Source organism: Rhinatrema bivittatum, chromosome 14 (genome assembly GCF_901001135.1).
Source record: "Rhinatrema bivittatum chromosome 14, aRhiBiv1.1, whole genome shotgun sequence".
Taxonomy (NCBI): Eukaryota; Metazoa; Chordata; class Amphibia; order Gymnophiona; family Rhinatrematidae; genus Rhinatrema; species Rhinatrema bivittatum.
In genome coordinates, this window is record NC_042628.1 from 2,444,189 (window position 1) to 2,462,510 (window position 18,322).

At 46.1% G+C, this 18,322-nt stretch overlaps 1 protein-coding gene across 6 annotated transcripts in view; it reads left to right on the top strand.

The window, feature by feature from the left end:
* LOC115075660 (caskin-1-like) overlaps positions 1-18,322 on the top strand; it is a 177,969-nt gene that overhangs the window by 116,449 nt on the left and 43,198 nt on the right. For 5 of the 6 annotated variants that reach the window (XR_003852568.1, XM_029576237.1, XM_029576238.1 and 2 more), the window contains 3 exons: positions 12,207-12,315; positions 15,374-15,482; positions 16,863-16,957. Coding sequence is in view for 5 of the 6 variants with exons in the window: in XM_029576237.1 (XP_029432097.1) it covers positions 12,207-12,315; positions 15,374-15,482; positions 16,863-16,957 (313 nt within the window). In the remaining variant the exon portion in view is untranslated. The remainder of the gene's footprint in view (positions 1-12,206; positions 12,316-15,373; positions 15,483-16,862; positions 16,958-18,322) is intronic. The other variant, XM_029576241.1, reaches the window with a different exon arrangement.

Below are 18,322 nucleotides of genomic sequence, written 5' to 3' on the forward strand. Positions count from 1 at the left end.
ATTTTTCTCTTCAGCACATCAGGTCTCCGAGCTGCGTATTCTTTCCTTGCGATGGCTTACCTTGAAGACCATTTTTCTCTTCAGCACATCAGGTCTCTGAGCTGCGTATTCTTTCCTTGCGATGGCTGACCTTGAAGGCGATTTTTCTCTTCAGCACATCAGGTCTCTGAGCTGCGAATTCTTTCCTTCCGATGGCTGACCTTGAAGACTATTTTTCTCTTCAGCACATCAGGTCTCCGAGCTGCGTATTCTTTCCTTGCGATAGCTGACCTTGAAGACGATTTTTCTCTTCAGTACATCAGGTCTCTGAGCTGCGTATTCTTTCCTTGCGATGGCTTACCTTGAAGACGATATTTCTGTTCAGCACATCAGGTCTCCGAGCTGCATATTCTTTCCTTGCGATGGCTTACCTTGAAGACCATTTTTCTGTTCAGCACATCAGGTTTCTGAGCTGCGTATTCTTTCCTTGCGATGGCTTACCTTGAAGACGATTTTTCTCTTCAGCACATCAGGTCTCCGAGCTGCGTATTCTTTCCTTGCGATGGCTGACCTTGAAGACGATTTTTCTCTTCAGCACATCAGGTCTCTGAGCTGCGTATTCTTTCCTTGCGATGGCTGACCTTGAAGATGATATTTCTGTTCAGCACATCAGGTCTCCGAGCTGCATATTCTTTCCTTGCGATGGCTGACCTTGAAGACCATTTTTCTCTTCAGCACATCAGGTCTCCGAGCTGCGTATTCTTTCCTTGCGATGGCTGACCTTGAAGACCATTTTTCTCTTCAGCACATCAGGTCTCCGAGCTGCGTATTCTTTCCTTGCGATGGCTGACCTTGAAGACCATTTTTCTCTTCAGCACAACAGGTCTCCGAGCTGCGTATTCTTTCCTTGCGATGGCTTACCTTGAAGACCATTTTTCTGTTCAGCACATCAGGTCTCTGAGCTGCGTATTCTTTCCTTGCGATGGCTTACCTTGAAGACGATTTTTCTCTTCAGCACATCAGGTCTCCGAGCTGCGTATTCTTTCCTTGCGATGGCTTACCTTGAAGACCATTTTTCTCTTCAGCACATCAGGTCTCTGAGCTGCAGGTTCTTTCTGCCATGAGTCTTTATTTTTCTCCCTATGACTCCTGGTGCGGTTCAACTTCGGACTGTCCCTCCTTTTTTGCCCAAGGTGGTTTCAGAGTTTCATTTGAATCAGTCCATTTCTCTGCCTACCTTGGACAGGGATAGAGATAGAGATGGAGCGGAGTACCGTCGTTTGCATTCCTTGGAGATGACTAAAGCTGTTTGGAAGTCTGATCGCCTGGTTGTGCTCCATGGGGAGGTAAGAAGGACACTGGCAACGAGGGCAATGATTGCCCATTGGCTTAAGGAAGTCATTATGGCAGCCTATGTGGCTGCTGAGGTAGCCTTACTGAAGCAGGTTAGAATGCGTTCCACGAAAGTTCAGGCGGCATCGTGGGTGGAACTTTTTGTGGTCGCCTGCTGAAATTTGCTGAGCGGCGACAAGGTCATCTTTGCACACCTTCTCCAAGCATGGATGTTAGGGTTAGGGAGGATGCCACGTTTGCGTGGGCAGTATTGACTGGACCACTGGCAGCCTACTACCCTTTTTGAGATTACTTTTGGTGTATCCCATTCATTGGTATTGACCTATCCAAAAGCTAAAGAAGGAGAAACTACTACTTAGCAGATAATTTCCTTTCTTTTAGTAAGGGCACATCAATCCCAGACCTGCCCTCGGCTGCCAGTGTTTGAATTTATAGTTGGTATTTTGTCAGGCGAGCTGTGCAGAATATGATTCCAGTTTTTCGTTGATAACTGGTAAGTAGCTTCTCTAGCTCTTAGTGTGCTAGATATGCTCCTTCGTTTGGCTGAGCTCAGTGTTCCTGTTGGTTGAGAAACATGAATGGTTGCCTGTTACTAATAATGTTCAAGTTTAATCAGGTTTGTCCACAGTTTGGCTTTTCCAGACAATACTGGCGGGCTGATGTCGGGGCAGGACTGTTTAGCTGTGACATCAGCTTTTGCTCCGTCTCCATCTGCTGGCAGAGGTGTATAATCCACTCGTTGGGATTGACCCTGCCCATCACTAAAGGAAAGGAAATTATCAGGTAAGTAGTAATTTCTCCTTTTGCAAAGCAATAGTAGCCAGTTCTACAATGAAAGGTAGTCTGTGAGAACTTGGATGTCCCTTCAGTGTGGCATCTGGGGGGATATTAGTATACTGAATCTTTATGCCTCAGATGAAGGATTTTACACTTCTTTGCATGGAAGCTATTTATGTTCCTGTATTATAATGTGATAGTTATTCTATTACAACCAAAATACAAGACATTTTAAATAAATAAGTACACAACACAGACCTTTGGCCATTCTTCCTTTTTTCCCAGTCCACTTTCATATTTTTCAGCCTCCCTGGGTGTCATTTCCAAATAAACATATTTTACCCCAAGTCCTCCTCCAGTCTCACCTGTGCGCTCCCCCACTGGTCATGGGAACACAGCCCACCCTGCATGCCAGTAACAAGCTGCGTTCCTGAGGAGAAAACTATGCGTGTGCTCTTGGGTTTGTACAGGTCTCTGGGGAAGTGCACAATGTATTTATTTTGGATTTTTATATTCCGCTTTTCGGCACTTCAACGCAGATTACATTCAGATACTGTAATAGCTCCCTAAACCCAGAGGTAAAGTGACTTGCCCAAGGTGACAATGAGCGGCAGTGGGATTTGAACCCTGGTCTAACCACTAGGCTGCTGCATTGAAATGTAATGCGTAGACCCTGAGTAAACGTCTCCGTGGGCTGCGCAGCAGTGCAGGCAGTATCTTCACAAGTGGGCTTTTGTCTAAGACTAAGATCATTTCCCTCTTGCCATTTTGGCTGGGATAATGGCTTGCTTGGTTTCTTTCTAAGATTTCTTCCATCTCCTGGTCCCCCTCCTCAGTAACTCTACTTTCTCCTGCTTTGTTTTCCATCTTCTCCTTCTTTATCTCCTTCTTTAGCTCTCTTTCCTAATAATTCTGCCTGACCCTTCTGCCTGGATTTCCTGCTCTCCTTCACCGTCGCTGACATGCCTTACCCAGAGATTTCTTGTCTTCTCATTGCTCCATTTTATTGCCGCCCACAGTCCCTCTGTGCCCTTCAGCTCTTGGTTTCCTGAGGGAGCGTCCTCGACAATATCACTTATCTCAAAGTCCAAGAAGCTTGTCCTAATATGGTTCAACTCTGAGTCCAATATTGAACCACACAACATGATAATGACTAGACACGAGGACGACAACTTCAAAGGCATTTACCTGGATAAGTGAGCCTCCTCAGAACAACAAAAAAGGTCCGATAAAACATGGCACCAGGCGGAGAGAAGGAACTCTGAGACAAAAGTGTTGAGTGTTCAGCCACACCAAATCTCCCTCCTTAAGTTAGAGTGCTGATTGGCATTTGGTGTCATCGCAGGCTGCTGCATGAGCTGAGTTCAGAGGGCATGGAGTTCTTGAGCAGTGAGATGAGCTGCCAGACAGTCAACAGCTAGAGGCAGCAGGAGTGGTACACTTGGGTGCTTCCTGTACAGGATCTGAAAGGGGGAAGAGCCGATGGCACTGTTTACATGATTATTATGCTAGAATTCCGCCCACACCAGGTGTCCAGAAGCGGCACAATACATGTACAGACCCTGTTACCTGCAGCTTGCTTTCTCTTGGGCCGTTAGCTGGGTTTATCTTGGATTATAAGCTTGGAGGACTCAGTCCTGGGCAGAGAGAAAGGTTGCTGGAAGCAGGGTGCCAATGGAAAATTGTGTTGAGTCTTATGCTCTCTTGGAGTCTGTGGTCTATACGCCTGGCCAGGGTGATGAAGTTGTCCAACAAGGTGGGGAGTTACCGAGCTGCAAGCTCATCCTTAATGTGGCTAGACAGGCCTTGCAGGAAGATAGCCTTGAGATTGTCTTCACCCCAGTTCAGTTCAGAGGTGAGTGTTCTGAATTCTATGGTATATTCTGAGAAGGTCTGGGAGCCCTGGTGGATCTGTAGCATGTCGAAAGCTCAGGCAGTGTCCCTTCCTGGCTCATCAAAGAAGATGGAATTCTTGGAGAAAACTTGCCAAATCTCGTACTATGAAGTCCTCACGTGCCCAAGCCAATGCGTTTCACTCAAGAGAGAAAGGATGTACGTGGTTTTTTTGTCTGGTTGTCTGGGAACCTACATCTGGAAGTTCATCTGGTACTGGTTTATGAACCCACGGCATTGTTTGGGGGTCTCCCATAAAGCGTGGAGGAGGTGGTAACTGAGGCAGTCGTCTGGTGGTAGCAAGTGACTCCTGGGGAGGCGGAGTTGTTGGTCTTGGTGCGGGTTCTTGCCTTGGTGCGTCCACAATGACAGCTAGTTTCTCCAGGGCCATAGTGACCTGGTTAAACACTTGTAGCTGTTCCTGTAGGTGCTGTGCCAAGCCTGGTATTGCTTGTAGGAAAGCCTGAGCTGCCGGATCCATGGCCTCAGCAAACTGTTAGACTTGTGGACCCTTGTGCTGGAGTGAGGTTGATGCCACCTACTGGGAAGGCCCACTAGGTCTTTAGTGTCAACTGGCGAAAAGCAATGCAGAGACTTAGCTGGGGCTTTGCATCTACCAGCCCCTTTCCATGGGTTGAACCTTTGGGTTCCGGGAGCCAGCAGGTCTTAGCTGAGTGTCTCTGGTGAAGACTAAGAGAGCTTCTGTAGTCAGGCTGTGGTCAAGGCAGGCAGCAGGCAAGGAGAGTCAAGTCATAGGTGGTAGTCAAGGCTGGTCAGGTCACAGGCTATGGTCAGTACCGGGAGTCAGTCCAAGGGAGGCAAGGCAAGGCTGCAGACATGGAAGGCTGGACAAGGCTGAAGATGAAGACAAAGCAAGGCTGAAGACACGGAGCAAGGAAATAGCAATTCACAATACCAGAAGTCTACCCATTGCTGAGGCAGTGAGGGAGAAGCAGAAGAGGCCCTTTATAGGGCTAGATATGTGATCTCCTGTCTCTTCCTGCTGTAGGCCCTTTAAATCTGCCTGAGTTTGGCGGGTGCACACTTAGCGGCAGCGGCAGGCTGTGCATTGTCTGCATCCCAGCATGAGGTGAGTGAGCTGACTTGCAGGCTGCCCTGCAAGCCAAAAAATGTAACAAAGCAATTGTGTTACGTCCTTTCCAGCATCGTGCTTCTGCTGACCAGTCCACTTTTCACTGATTGGCTTTCTCGGGGAAATGTCCTTCTGCCCAAATAAGCATATTGTTCCCATTTTATCTGCTCACATGCCTTATATAACTTAAGAACATAAGAACTGCCATACTGGGTCAGACCAAGGGTCCATCAAGCCAAGCATCCTGTGTCCAACAGTGGCCAATCCAAGGTACAAGTACCTGGCAAGTACCCAAACATTAAAGAGACCCCATGCTACTAATGCTGGCAACAAGCAGGGGCTATTCCCTACTGAGTAATAGCAGTTTATGGACTTCTCCTCCAGGAACTTATCCAAATCTTTTTTTTAAACCCAACTACACAAACTGCTTTAAGCACACCCTTGTGCATGACTGGGTGGATTACCGCCTTCAACTCATACTTTTGACAGAGATAAGTTGGAAGTAGATTTGTGTACTACATGTTTTGAATAATCTTTTGAAATTGATGTGAAACTTGGGGTTTAAGATGGGATAAACAGGGTGCAACAAAGGAAGAGCATAAAATCAGTCATAAACCATCTTCCCAAGGCAATCTCTTTTGTACCATCTATGTGGCCATCATACTAGGCAGTAGGCACTCCCGGTATAAGGTACCTTCACTTGCCTTATACATAATCATCAGCTGGTATAGACTTATTTACTTGGAGGGCGCCCAAAAATGGCAAAGATTTCTGAGCTTTACGATGTGACCTGGGAAGCAACAATCTGACATTTAAATGAATGAAAGAATGACCACTTTGTGAGAATTCCCCTGATGCAGTGTACGAAACATGGACCCATGTCAGGGAGTTTCACTTCACTTTGCAATAAGATAAGTTTTAATTGCATATAAAAAGTCCAAAAAAAAAGTAAATAAGTCTATACCGGCTGAAGATTATATATAAGGCAAATGAAGGTACCTTATACCGGAGTGCCTAGTATGATGGCCACATAGATGGTTAAAAAAGATTGCCTTGGGAAGACAGTTTATGACAGACTTGGGGTTTAGACACACAGAGATGACGATATGCTTATATCTCAGGTCAGCCTGATTGCTGTATGGTGAGTGCTTCATTGTATAGGATGGCGCTTATAAGCGGTGGAACTGGGGATTGAATAGTTAAAGAACATTTTTTAAATTAAAAGCATTTTATAACATACCAAACATACCAAACATTCACATTAAGATAAAACAAAGAGCATATCAACTTCCCAATATAAATGAAAGGTTTTCCAAAAACACCGAATACAATCTGTGTAAAATGTAGGTCTTCAGTAAGCTCCTATCCGTTTATTCTCAGACAGAGAGTTGCATATTTTAGGGCCAGCTACTGAGAAAGTTTGTTTGTGCATCTCCTCCAAATGAATAAATTGCAGTGAGGGGACGTCCAACAAACTGCGAGCAGCAGATCTGACATTGCTTTGTGCATTGCTTCCCTACTCTGTGGGTAAGTGAAAGGATCTCATCACTTCTTTCCTTTATTTGATCACTTTCATCTGCAGGGCTGGATACAAGTTTGGAGGGATTATTTTTGGATTACTCCCAGGTGTTTCTCCAGCTTCTAATATACCTTTAACCACCTTCCCTGCTCCAATCTTTCAACCAGCTCTTTACTTTCAATCTACCTCCCATTTGTATATCACATCCATTTATATCTATTGCTTAGCTACTCCTTGCCATGTTGCTTTATGTTGTCTGCCTTGTGCCTACCTTTAGGAAAACGTGGAATATTAAATGCTTATATAAAATAAGATAAATAAATATAGTCTTTGAAAGGACAATAGTAGCCATTTCTGAGAAAATCATAAATTTAGTTATCTGTCCAGCATCTTTCCATTACTCCTTAAACTGTTCTGGAACTATTTCTAATTCTCTTTTAGTCTGGTACTCAGTGATTTTCATCTCATCCCTACCACATTTTTCCTTTCTCTGGTTAACCTCTGCGTTCTCGGCTCATCCCTATAAGTTGCAGCATCCTGAAATCAAGTACCTGCTCTCTCCCATTCTTATTTTCCAAATGCACACTCCTCGCCATTGAATATCCTATCAGAATGTGCATGCTCCTCCTCTGCATGCTTCTACTATCACTTTTAGGCTCCTGGTTATGGATGAGAGGAATGTAGAAAATTCAAAGTCCTTCTCTTTTCAATTATCAAAAATTCTCTCGTTGAATTTTCTACATTCCTCTCTTCCTTGGATTAACCACGTATTTTGGCAGCGTGCACTCCATACCCTCCCAATCCTCTACCTACAGCATGTTGTTATGTTTCTGTGGGGCAGCAGAAGAAGGAAGTGTGTCTGTCTCACAGAGCAAAAGAATTCCCTCTTCCCAAGAGGCCTCTGGCACAAGTGGTGCAGGATTGGTTGGTCCAAGTGTGGTTCTTTGAACCCACAATAGTAAGGCCTGAGACTTTCAGCTTCATGCTGTAACCCAGAGAGTTTTCCACAGATACAACTACAGCATGGCTTCCATCATGTTTTTGTGAATACAGCAACCCCATAGCAATTACAGTAGATTAGGGAAGATCTGTGTTCAGGAGGAAAGGGGAGGAGGCTCACATGTGTGAATATTAATGTGACACCCTGCCATGACTTGACTCAGTTCCTAGTGAAATCCCTCCCAGTGTGAATCAGTATCGCATGAAATGCTGCTGTAGCATGAATCGGTACCTAATGTGAAACCCCAGCATGGCGTGAATCCGTAACGTATGAAACTCTGTCATGACTTGACTCAATACTGATGAAATCCCCCACAGTGTGAATTGGTATCTAATGAAACCCCAGCATGACGTGAATCAGTAACGTATGAAACCCTGCCATGACTTGACTCAATATCTCATGAAATCCCCCACAACGTGAATCGGTAATGTATGAAACTCCAGCATGGCGTGAATCAGTAATGTATGAAACCCTGCCATGATATGACTCAGTGTCTCATGAAATCCCCCACAACGTGAATCGGTAATGTATGAAACCCCAGCATGGCGGGAATCAGTAACGTATGAAACTCTGCCATGACTTGACTCAATATCTCATGAAATCCCCCACAACGTGAATCGGTAATGTATGAAACCCCAGCATGGCATGAATCAATAACGTATGAAACTCTGCCATGACTTGACTCAATATCTCATGAAATCCCCCACAACATGAATCGATAATGTATGAAACCCCTGCATGGCGTGAATCAGTAATGTATGAAACTCTGCCATGACTTGACTCAATATCTCATGAATCCCCCACAACATGAATCTGTAATGTATGAAACCCCAGCATGGCGGGAAACAGTAATGTATGAAACCCTGCCATGATGACTCAATATCTCATGATATCCCCCACAACATGAATCGGTAATGTATGAAACCCCAGCATGGCATGAATCAATAACATATGAAACTCTGCCATGACTTTTATTTATTTATTTAACGTTTCTTTTATACCGATGACCGTTCGCACATCGCATCGGTTTACAGTGAACACAAAACCATTGGGCGGGGCCCTTACATAAAACAGATAATATACTGAACTAGGAAACATATGATTGATATTAGGGGGGAGCCCTTACATCAAAACTATTTACATCAAAACTATATACAGAATTAGTGCACAGTACCAAAAAGACAAGCATAGAGGTGGTCATATCAGGAAATCCGAGTAAGGGTAAGGGTCGGAGGGGGAGTTATGTAATAGGGGCATGAATCATGTAACCCCAGCATGGCATGAATCAGTAATGTATGAAACTCTGCCATTTTATTTATTTATTTAGCATTTTTATATACCGACTTTCCAATAACAGAATTACTGATCAATTCGGTTTACATTTTAACAGAACAATAACATTGACAAGTAAATGTCTTACAAAGAACAGGTCGATATAACTTGGATAAGTAAATATGGGGTTAACCAGTAAAGATACATTGCCTAATATAGGTATAAGTAAAAGATACAGTGCCTAATGTAGGTTAAATAAGCAGTTGCTAATTATAAGGGGAGGCCTAAGTTAAATAAACAGTTGCTAATTATAAGACTAGGTTATGTCTTCGACTGCCATAGATTAAGTGAGTTCTATAGATGATCTAAATAGCTCTCAGGTGGGTAATCATTGGCCGAGATGTTCCACAGGAAGCTGTTATGGGAAAGCTTGGTTGAACAACCAAGTCTTGAGTCTTTTTTTAAATGTGGATGAGCATTGCACTGCTCTGAGTTCTGGTGGGAGAGAGTTCCAGATTTTGGGGCCCGCTGTAGAGAAGGCTCTTTTGCTTAATGCTGACTTCATCGGTAGTGTATGTAGGTTGTTTTTATAGGCTTGTCTTACTGGTCTGGAGGAGGTGTGGAATCGGAGAGGGATTTTGAGCTCGAGTGGTGCCAAGTTGTGTAGAGCCTTGTGGGTTAATGAGAGCACTTTGAATAGTATTCTGAATTTCACGGGTAGCCAGTGTAGGGTTTTCAAAATAGGTGATATGTGGTCTCTTTTATTGGACTTGGTTAAGATCCTTGCTGCTGCGTTTTGCAGCATCTGTAGGGGTTTTATGGCGTTAGCGGGGAGGCCTAGTAGAAGCGAGTTGCAATAATCTATTTTCGTGAGAATGATAGCTTGCAGCACTAAACGGAAATCTTGGAAATGGAGGAGAGGTCTCAACCTTTTCAAAACTTGTAATTTGAAGAATCCATCCTTTACGATATTATTTATGAGAGATCTGTAATTCATTTGATTATCAAGGATAACCCCTAGATTTCTGACTTGTGTGGACATTGTTAATTGAGAAGACAAGATGGTACTGGGATGTGTGTGGGTTCCGTCTTGGGAGATGAGTAGGTATTCTGTTTTGCTTTGATTTAGAATCAGATTGAGGCTCGTGAGCAAGTTGTTGATGGCTAGTTGGCAAGAGTTCCAGAAGTCCAGGGTTTTTTGGAGAGATTCAGTGATAGGAATCATTATCTGCACATCGTCTGCGTATAAGTAGTGTATGAGATTTAGATTAATGAGGAGCTGGCAGAGTGGTAGAAGGTATATATTGAATAAGGTTGGAGAAAGTGACGAGCCTTGAGGGACTCCTAAGGTGCAGGTGACTGGTTGCGAAACTTCCTTGTTGACCTTGACCTTGTACTGTCTGTTCTGTAAGAATGATTTGCACCATTTGAGGGCCTCATCTCTGATGCCTATGTCTGACAGACGATCTATTAATGTGTTATGATTGACCGTGTCAAATGCCGCCGAGAGATCAAGTAGGATGAGAAGACAAGGGTGTCGGTTTTCCAGGTTTAGTAATATGGAGTCCGTTAGTGAGATAAGTAGAGTTTCCGTGCTTCGTGATTGGCGGAAACCGAACTGAGCTGGAGACAAAATGTTGTTATCGTTTAGGTATTCAGTTAGTTGTTTGTTTACAACACGTTCCATGATTTTTGCGATGAAAGGTAGATTTGCAATTGGGCGAAAATTGGATGGGTTTTCTGGAGAAAGACTAGATTTTTTTAGTAGTGGTTTTACGATTGCCATTTTTAGTGGATCAGGTACTAGCCCTTGGGAGAAGGAGCAGTTGATGATTTGTGCAATGGGTTTGGAGATGGTTTTAGCGCAGGCGATGAGTAGATTGGTGGGTATGGAGTCCTGAGGGTGTGAAGAAGGTTTGAGCTTTTTTAAGATATTTTCAATCTCTAAGGATGAGGTCGGTTCGAATTCCCTAAGGCTAACCTTTTGTGATGGGACAGCAGCTCGAGGTGTAACTGGTGAAGTGTTGATATTATTCTTGGACTGAGTTAGGAGTTTTGGGATCTTATTTTTAAAGTAGGTAGCCAGTTCTTCTGCTTTGCTTGCTGCTTTATCATCTGGTATAGATGTCAAAGCGGGTTTAGTGAGTGATGATACCAAAGAAAAAAGCGCCCTGGGGTCGAAGATGAAGTGGTGAATTTTTTGCGAGTAAAAGTTTCTTTTTGCTTGGAGAATGGAAATTCTGTATAGGTGCATCGTGGACTTGAATGCTGTGATGTTGGTAGATGTAGGGTTTTTCCGCCAGTGTTGTTCTTTTTTTCTGAGCTCTTGTTTTAAGGATTTTAGATTTGGTGTGTACCATGGTTTTCTATTGTCCTTGTTTGCTTGATGAGCTTTGGTGATAGTTGGGCATGTGGTATCGGCCACTTTTTTGGTAATGTTGTTCCAGGACGTGATGGCTGATTCCACGTTTGTGAGGTCTAGTTGGTTGAATTCACCTGATAGGCAATTGCTGAGTGTTTCTTGGCTGCACATTTTCTTGAATTGGATTGAGTTATTCTGCCTTCCTGGGGTTGTAGGTAGGTTTATCTTTAGTACGGTGTTGATCAATATCATGAGATACGGTGTTGATCAATATCTCATGAAATCCCCCACAACGTGAATCGGTAATGTATGAAACCCCAGCATGGCGGGAATCAGTAATGTATGAAACTCTGCCATGATATGACTCAGGACCTCATGAAACTACCTTGGTGTAAATTAGTAACTTATGGAATCTCATCATGAAATGATTTAGTAGCACGTGAAACCCCACAATAGTATGAATCGGTACCTCGTGAAATCTTGCCACAGTTTGAATCCGTATCGCATAATATCCCATTACTGCATTAATTTGGTATCATAAGAAGCTGTGTCACAGCACGAATCAGTGCCACATAAAACCCATTACCGCCTGGGCCAGGAGTTCTCTGTGGGTAACGGCAATGAGCCTATCGCTCACTTCTGGAGGCAATTTTGGAAGCATCATCTCGTTGTGAGAGAAGTGTGTGAAATTTAGTTTTGATCTGTAAGAAAATACTCAGCACATCTGAGTCTGTGCCGGCTGGGAGTCCGGGATCAATGAATGCGGCTGAGGTAGAATCCCTTATTATGTTCTCTCAGTAAGTGAAGCATGCGTGGGAGAGATGGGAGGGAGGATCTGTACGTCCCACGTAATCTTCCCAGAGGGAGGAGGGCATCTTCAGCCTATCCGTCCTCAGAGTCTCATCTCATTCTTCCTGTTTTCTTTCTTTCCCTCTCTCCTTTTTAAACCCCTTTGCAGGCTGCTGCTTCAGGCTGGTATAGACATCAACCGGCAAACCAAGTCGGGCACTGCCCTGCACGAGGCGGCTCTGTGTGGCAAGACTGATGTCGTGCGCCTGCTCTTAGACGTAAGGATCCTTCCTTCCTTCCATCCGTCTGCCCCTCCTCTGCCTTTCCTGTCACATTCGTGGAGGAGCTGGTGAATGTGTCCTGTACTCATTCAGGGAATTTGCACTTTTCTGCCTCTAATTTTCTCGCCTCACTCCACTCCGGCTTTGCTTTCTTGCTTTACTTGGGAGTTAAAGAATTCGCGACTGCTGTTACCTTTAGGGACCTAATTCATGGAGGTTGTCCCCCATTCAGTGTCTGTGGGAAAAGACCTTGATACATCAGGCCCACAGGGGAGGATGTGCATTGAAACAGAGTCCCTGAGGGCTTTTATTGCAGAAACTTTGCACCGATTTTACAAGAAAAAGTTGTGCACCTTCATTGGCTTTCAAAGGTGCCACAGGTGTGGACACGCGTGCCTGCATTTTCATGGAAAATGCGATCTCTGCGTATTATACCCAGGGAAGGCCTCCTCTCAGTGCCGCTAAACCTGCGAGATCCACAGCGCAGACCTTTAGCTGCAGTGAGGGATGATTAACACCGGAGAAGCCTGTTTACCCTTTCACCACTGTCCTCCCAGCATTCAAACCTTGTTTTATGCACTTGTGTGTGACGCTTTGAAAATTAAATAGAGGGTTGTGCATGTAAACGTCCGTGCGAAACCCATGCACTAGGAAAAGTCCTTCTGAGGGGCGAGATGAGCATTTCCGAAACACAAGGTTACACCTGCTCGGGGGCAAGGTAACCCAGGAATTTCTAATGTGCAGAAATCTGCTTTGAAAGTTGGTGCAGCTGTTGTAAAAGAATCCTCATCATGTCTTGAAAGATAACGTCCTGGTCTTGTGCTTTTTCTGCAAGCCACATCACACAGTTTTCTGTAACAAAGCCATCATTGGTCCCCTGAAGGTTTTCAGTGCCTTCAATAGAGATGAACCTGGGATAGTTTCCACCCTCTGTGAATTATAAGCAATAACTGATGGTGGGGCAGATGGGCAAGTGCTAGCCCTCACAGGGTTAGATTAAGGATAGGGGTTGGGTTATTGGTAATGGAAGTAGTAGCTCCCAGGGCTCAGGCACCTTTAATCCATCTCTGATTACAACTTGATTCCAGCCTAACGCATCTCCTGCCGCGAGTCCAGTGTTATCAGTCCAGGCAGATTTTGGACTTGGCATTGTTATAATCCAAGGTAGAAGAGACCCGTCCAGCTCTGATTCAGGGCTAGCCATTTATTTTCAAATTAATTCCTGACTCTGCTACAGAGTGAGACAAACAATAAATAAAACAATCAAAGAATAACGACCCAAGCAATTTTATTTATTTGTTTGTTAGCTTGTATTCCACAGATCTCTGCCGTTCTATGCGGATTTCAGCTAAGACTTTGCAAAGCGTTTGAAATGTGCCTAATGAGTTGTGGGCTGGAGTCTGTGGAGCAGGACTGGCCGACCTGCTGTCCCAGCGGTGAAACTGTGACAGCGTGTGCCCCACATGGCAGCACCTCCCAGACCTCGATGCCGCGGGATGGTCAAACATTTATTAAAAGCTTTCCCAGCGGTGAAACTGTGACAGCGTGTGCCCCGCATGGCAGCACCTCCCAGACCTCGATGCCGCGGGATGGTCAAACATTTATTAAAAGCTTTCCCAGCGGTGAAACTGTGACAGCGTGTGCTCCACATGGCAGCACCTCCCAGACCTCGATGCCGCGGGATGGTCAAACATTTATTAAAAGCTTTCCCAGCGGTGAGACTGTGACAGCGTGTGCCCCGCATGGCAGCACCTCCCAGACCTCGATGCCGCGGGATGGTCAAACATTTATTAAAAGCTGTCCCAGCGGTGAAACTGTGACAGCGTGTGCCCCGCATGGCAGCACCTCCCAGACCTCGATGCCGCGGGATGGTCAAACATTTATTAAAAGCTTTCCCAGTGGTGAGACTGTGACAGCGTGTGCCCCGCATGGCAGCACCTCCCAGACCTCGATGCCGCGGGATGGTCAAACATTTATTAAAAGCTTTCCCAGCGGTGAAACTGTGACAGCGTGTGCCCTGCATGGCAGCACCTCCCAGACCTCGATGCCGCGGGATGGTCAAACATTTATTAAAAGCTTTCCCTGCAGGGTGCACCTAGTCCTGAGATGGGTTTCTCATTTAGCAGGTCAGCGTGCGTTTTCAGTACTGACTTAATACATTTACCAATCAGCACAGGAGGTCTGAATCTGACAGGACTGGCTGTGCCCAGACATTCAGCCAGAAAGCTCTCTGGGCTATCTCACTTGCTCAGCAGGGTCTGAAAATGCAGCGGGTGCCTGTAAGGACAAGCATGGGCTCACTCCCTGGCTTCTGGTTATTTAGATGTTGCTCTTTGGGACCTTTTGGTCCTTCCAGTGAAGGCAGGTGAGCCATGAGCTTATCAACCAGTGTGAAAACAGGAGGCAGCGGCTTCTGCATATGGGGCCAGAAGAGTCCCGTCTGCCTGTGCTGAAGGGGCAGGACAGATAGCTCATGGCTTTTGCTGCGATGAGGCTCAGGATACATCTTTTGCAATGAAGTTGTGGGGATGCTGTGTTCGGCAACTGGGATATGTAGAAATAAATAGTGTTTTATTTGACTAACTCAGTACGTTTGGGACGAGCTTTATCAGGCTGATGCAGAACTTGTTTGCTCACCTCTGTTAAATACCTTTTCAAATTGTTAGAGATTCTGATGATGGCAGCACTGAAGATGAATTTTCCATTTGCTGACAACTGGAAAAATGAGCAAAAGGTCACTGCGAGATGTCGGGTGTCCCGGGGTCTCTGGAAGTTGCCAGTAACCTCCTGCAAGTCACTGATTGCCTTGTTATAATGAACCTCACTTTCTTCAATTCTTATTTCTCCATGATTCATAGGTTAAAATGCAGGTGTCAGGTTGTCTGACTGACTCCGTGAAATCCTCTGTGTAAGCATCTGAGAAACAGTCTTGCAGGACTACAAGACCCAGAATGCTAAGGGATGGGCGTGTAGAAACAGGACTGGCTTGAGACTCTTCTTTCTCCAGCACTGGAAATTACGCTCTGGGATGAAGTTACGCCTTTGTGTTTTTCAGAGTGGAATCAATGCACATATCAGGAACACGTACAATCAGACGGCGCTGGACATTGTGAATCAGTTCACAGGCACTCAGGCAAGCAAAGAGATCAAGCAAATGCTACGAGGTAAGGGGGGGGTGTCAAGCAGTTCAACACAGTATTCTACCTCAAATGTCTCCTAAATATTTTTTAGGAGATATGATAACATAATATTATTATGTTATCATATCTCCTAACATAATAAAGATATGATAACAATAACATATAATGTCTACAACATTATATGTTACTGTTTTTCTTATGTTGTTAATTGTTTCACATGTCTGTCTGTTTCCCCGCATGTTCATTGTACCTCTGTTTCATTGTATCCACCATCTGGCGACAGTTCAGTTTCTTGTAAACCGGTGCGATATGTTCCCCTACAGGAGCATCGGTATAGAAAAGTTAAAAATAAATAAATAGTGATCAGCTGCTTTCCATGCAGATACTTTGCAAATGCTTGTAAAACATCTCATTATTAGGCAATTTCATGTAAATAAAACAATGCGGTTTTCCTGAAAAAGCACAAGCCATGGTGATTTCATGCAAGTTAACTTACGCATATCCCAGGGCCCAAGGCATAGCAGCTTAAACGCCCCCCCCCCCCCCCGGAAGTCCTGTGAGACCCCTGTCCCACTAACCTGCCACCTCTACAGGTGGCCGTAATGTAAAAAATAAAATAAAGATTCAGTTGCATGGAGAACGCCTCAGATTCCCTGACCCGCCCCAGCCCACCTCCTAGGCTTGGTTCTGCTGGTGCTGACCCAGTCACATGCTGGGGGAGTTGTTTGTACTGCTGCAGCCTCAGAGCGGCATCAGGGGACATTAGGGGGCCTACTAACCTGCAGTGTAATAAACGACCCCCATTCACCCCCAGTAAGAAGGGGCCGTCAGAGGGAGGCACTGTGCACCCCCAGTAAGAGGGGAGGTCAGGTGCCCCCAGGGGGGTCATTGCGTGTTCCCGGTCATGCATCAACAGCGGGGGTGGAAGCTTTGCATGCTGTAGCTCCCAGAGTATCTCAGTAGCGTGTGAGCTCTTCAGGGTAGGAACCTATCAGCCCATATTCTACAGATGTGGGGACCTGTGTCTCTTACATGTGTAACGTGCTTAGCATGGGGTTCAGAAACTTGCAGGGTAAATGCTGAGCCCATGGTACAGTGAAGGGAGGAACAGCTGGCCAGGGCTCACGTCTAATTATTTACAAAGGAAAGACCACTTTTGGTTTAGGTTTCTCAGAGAGAAGTTTAAAGAAGTTTGCTTGCAAATGTACAGAAACGGTAGCAGGAAGACAGGACTGTGTAGTGTGTGAGCTCAGGTCATTCTCCACAGGGGTTTTCTTAATCCTTTTTCTGCTTATTGATTTATAAACTTAATATACCACTTTTCCATGCAGTTTGTGTAGTGGGCCGATACTGGCACAGTTTGCCATTCCTTGCCTGACCCCGCTTCCTTTGTATTCTTTTCAGATGCCTCTGCAGCCCTGCAAGTCAGAGCAATGAAGGATTATTGTAACAATTATGACCTGACAAGCCTCAATATAAAGACTGGAGATGTTATCACGGTGAGCTGCCGGCAATATGTTATCTAACTGGGAGGAGGCGAGCGTGCAGTATCAGGGTGAGCTAACTGGGGAGCAGGTGAGCGTGCAGTATCAGGGTGAGCTAACTGGGGAGCAGGTGAGCGTGCAGTATCAGGGTGAGCTGCTGGCAATATGTTATCTAACTGGGGAGGAGGTGAGCGTGCAGTATCAGGGTGAGCTGCTGGCAATATGTTATCTAACTGGGGAGGAGGTGAGCGTGCAGTATCAGGGTGAGCTGCTGGCAATATGTTATCTAACTGGGGAGGAGGTGAGCGTGCAGTATCAGGGTGAGCTGCTGGCAATATGTTATCTAACTGGGAGGAGGCGAGTGTGCAGTATCAGGGTGAGCTGCTGGCAATATGTTATCTAACTGGGAGGAGGCGAGCGTGCAGTATCAGGGTGAGCTGCTGGCAATATGTTATCTAACTGGGGAGGAGGTGATATGGTATCTAACTAGGGAGGAGGCGAGTGTGCAGAATCAGGGTGAACTGCAGCTAGTATGACATTTATCGTGGCGATATTTATTTATTTATTATTTATTTATGTGCATATTATCAGGGTGAGCCCCTGGGAGTACCATGTGTAACACAGAGCCCCGGGCACTGAGACCTCTCTCTCCACACCTGCCCCAGGGAGCTGCCCTGCTGTAACACAGAGCCCCGGGCACTCTCCACACCTGCCCCAGGGAGCTGCCCTGGTATAACACAGAGCCCCGGGCACTCTCCACACCTGCCCCAGGGAGCTGCCCTGGTGTAACACAGAGCCCTGGGCACTCTCCACACCTGCCCCAAGGAGCTGCCCTGCTGTAACACAGAGCCCCGGGCACTCTCCACACCTGCCCCAGGGAGCTGCCCTGCTGTAACACAGAGCCCCGGGCACTCTCCACACCTGCCCCAGGGAGCTGCCCTGGTGTAACACAGAGCCCCGGGCACTCTCCACACCTGCCCCAGGGAGCTGCCCTGCTGTAACACAGAGCCCCGGGCACTCTCCACACCTGCCCCAGGGAGCTGCCCTGCTGTAACACAGAGCCCCGAGCACTCTCCACACCTGCCCCAGGGAGCTGCCCTGGTGTAACACAGAGCCCCGGGCACTCTCCACACCTGCCCCAGGGAGCTGCCCTGCTGTAACACAGAGCCCCGGGCACTCTCCACACCTGCCCCAGGGAGCTGCCCTGCTGTAACACAGAGCCCCGGGCACTCTCCACACCTGCCCCAGGGAGCTGCCCTGCTGTAACACAGAGCCCCGGGCACTCTCCACACCTGCCCCAGGGAGCTGCCCTGGTGTAACACAGAGCCCCGGGCACTCTCCACACCTGCCCCAGGGAGCTGCCCTGGTGTAACACAGAGC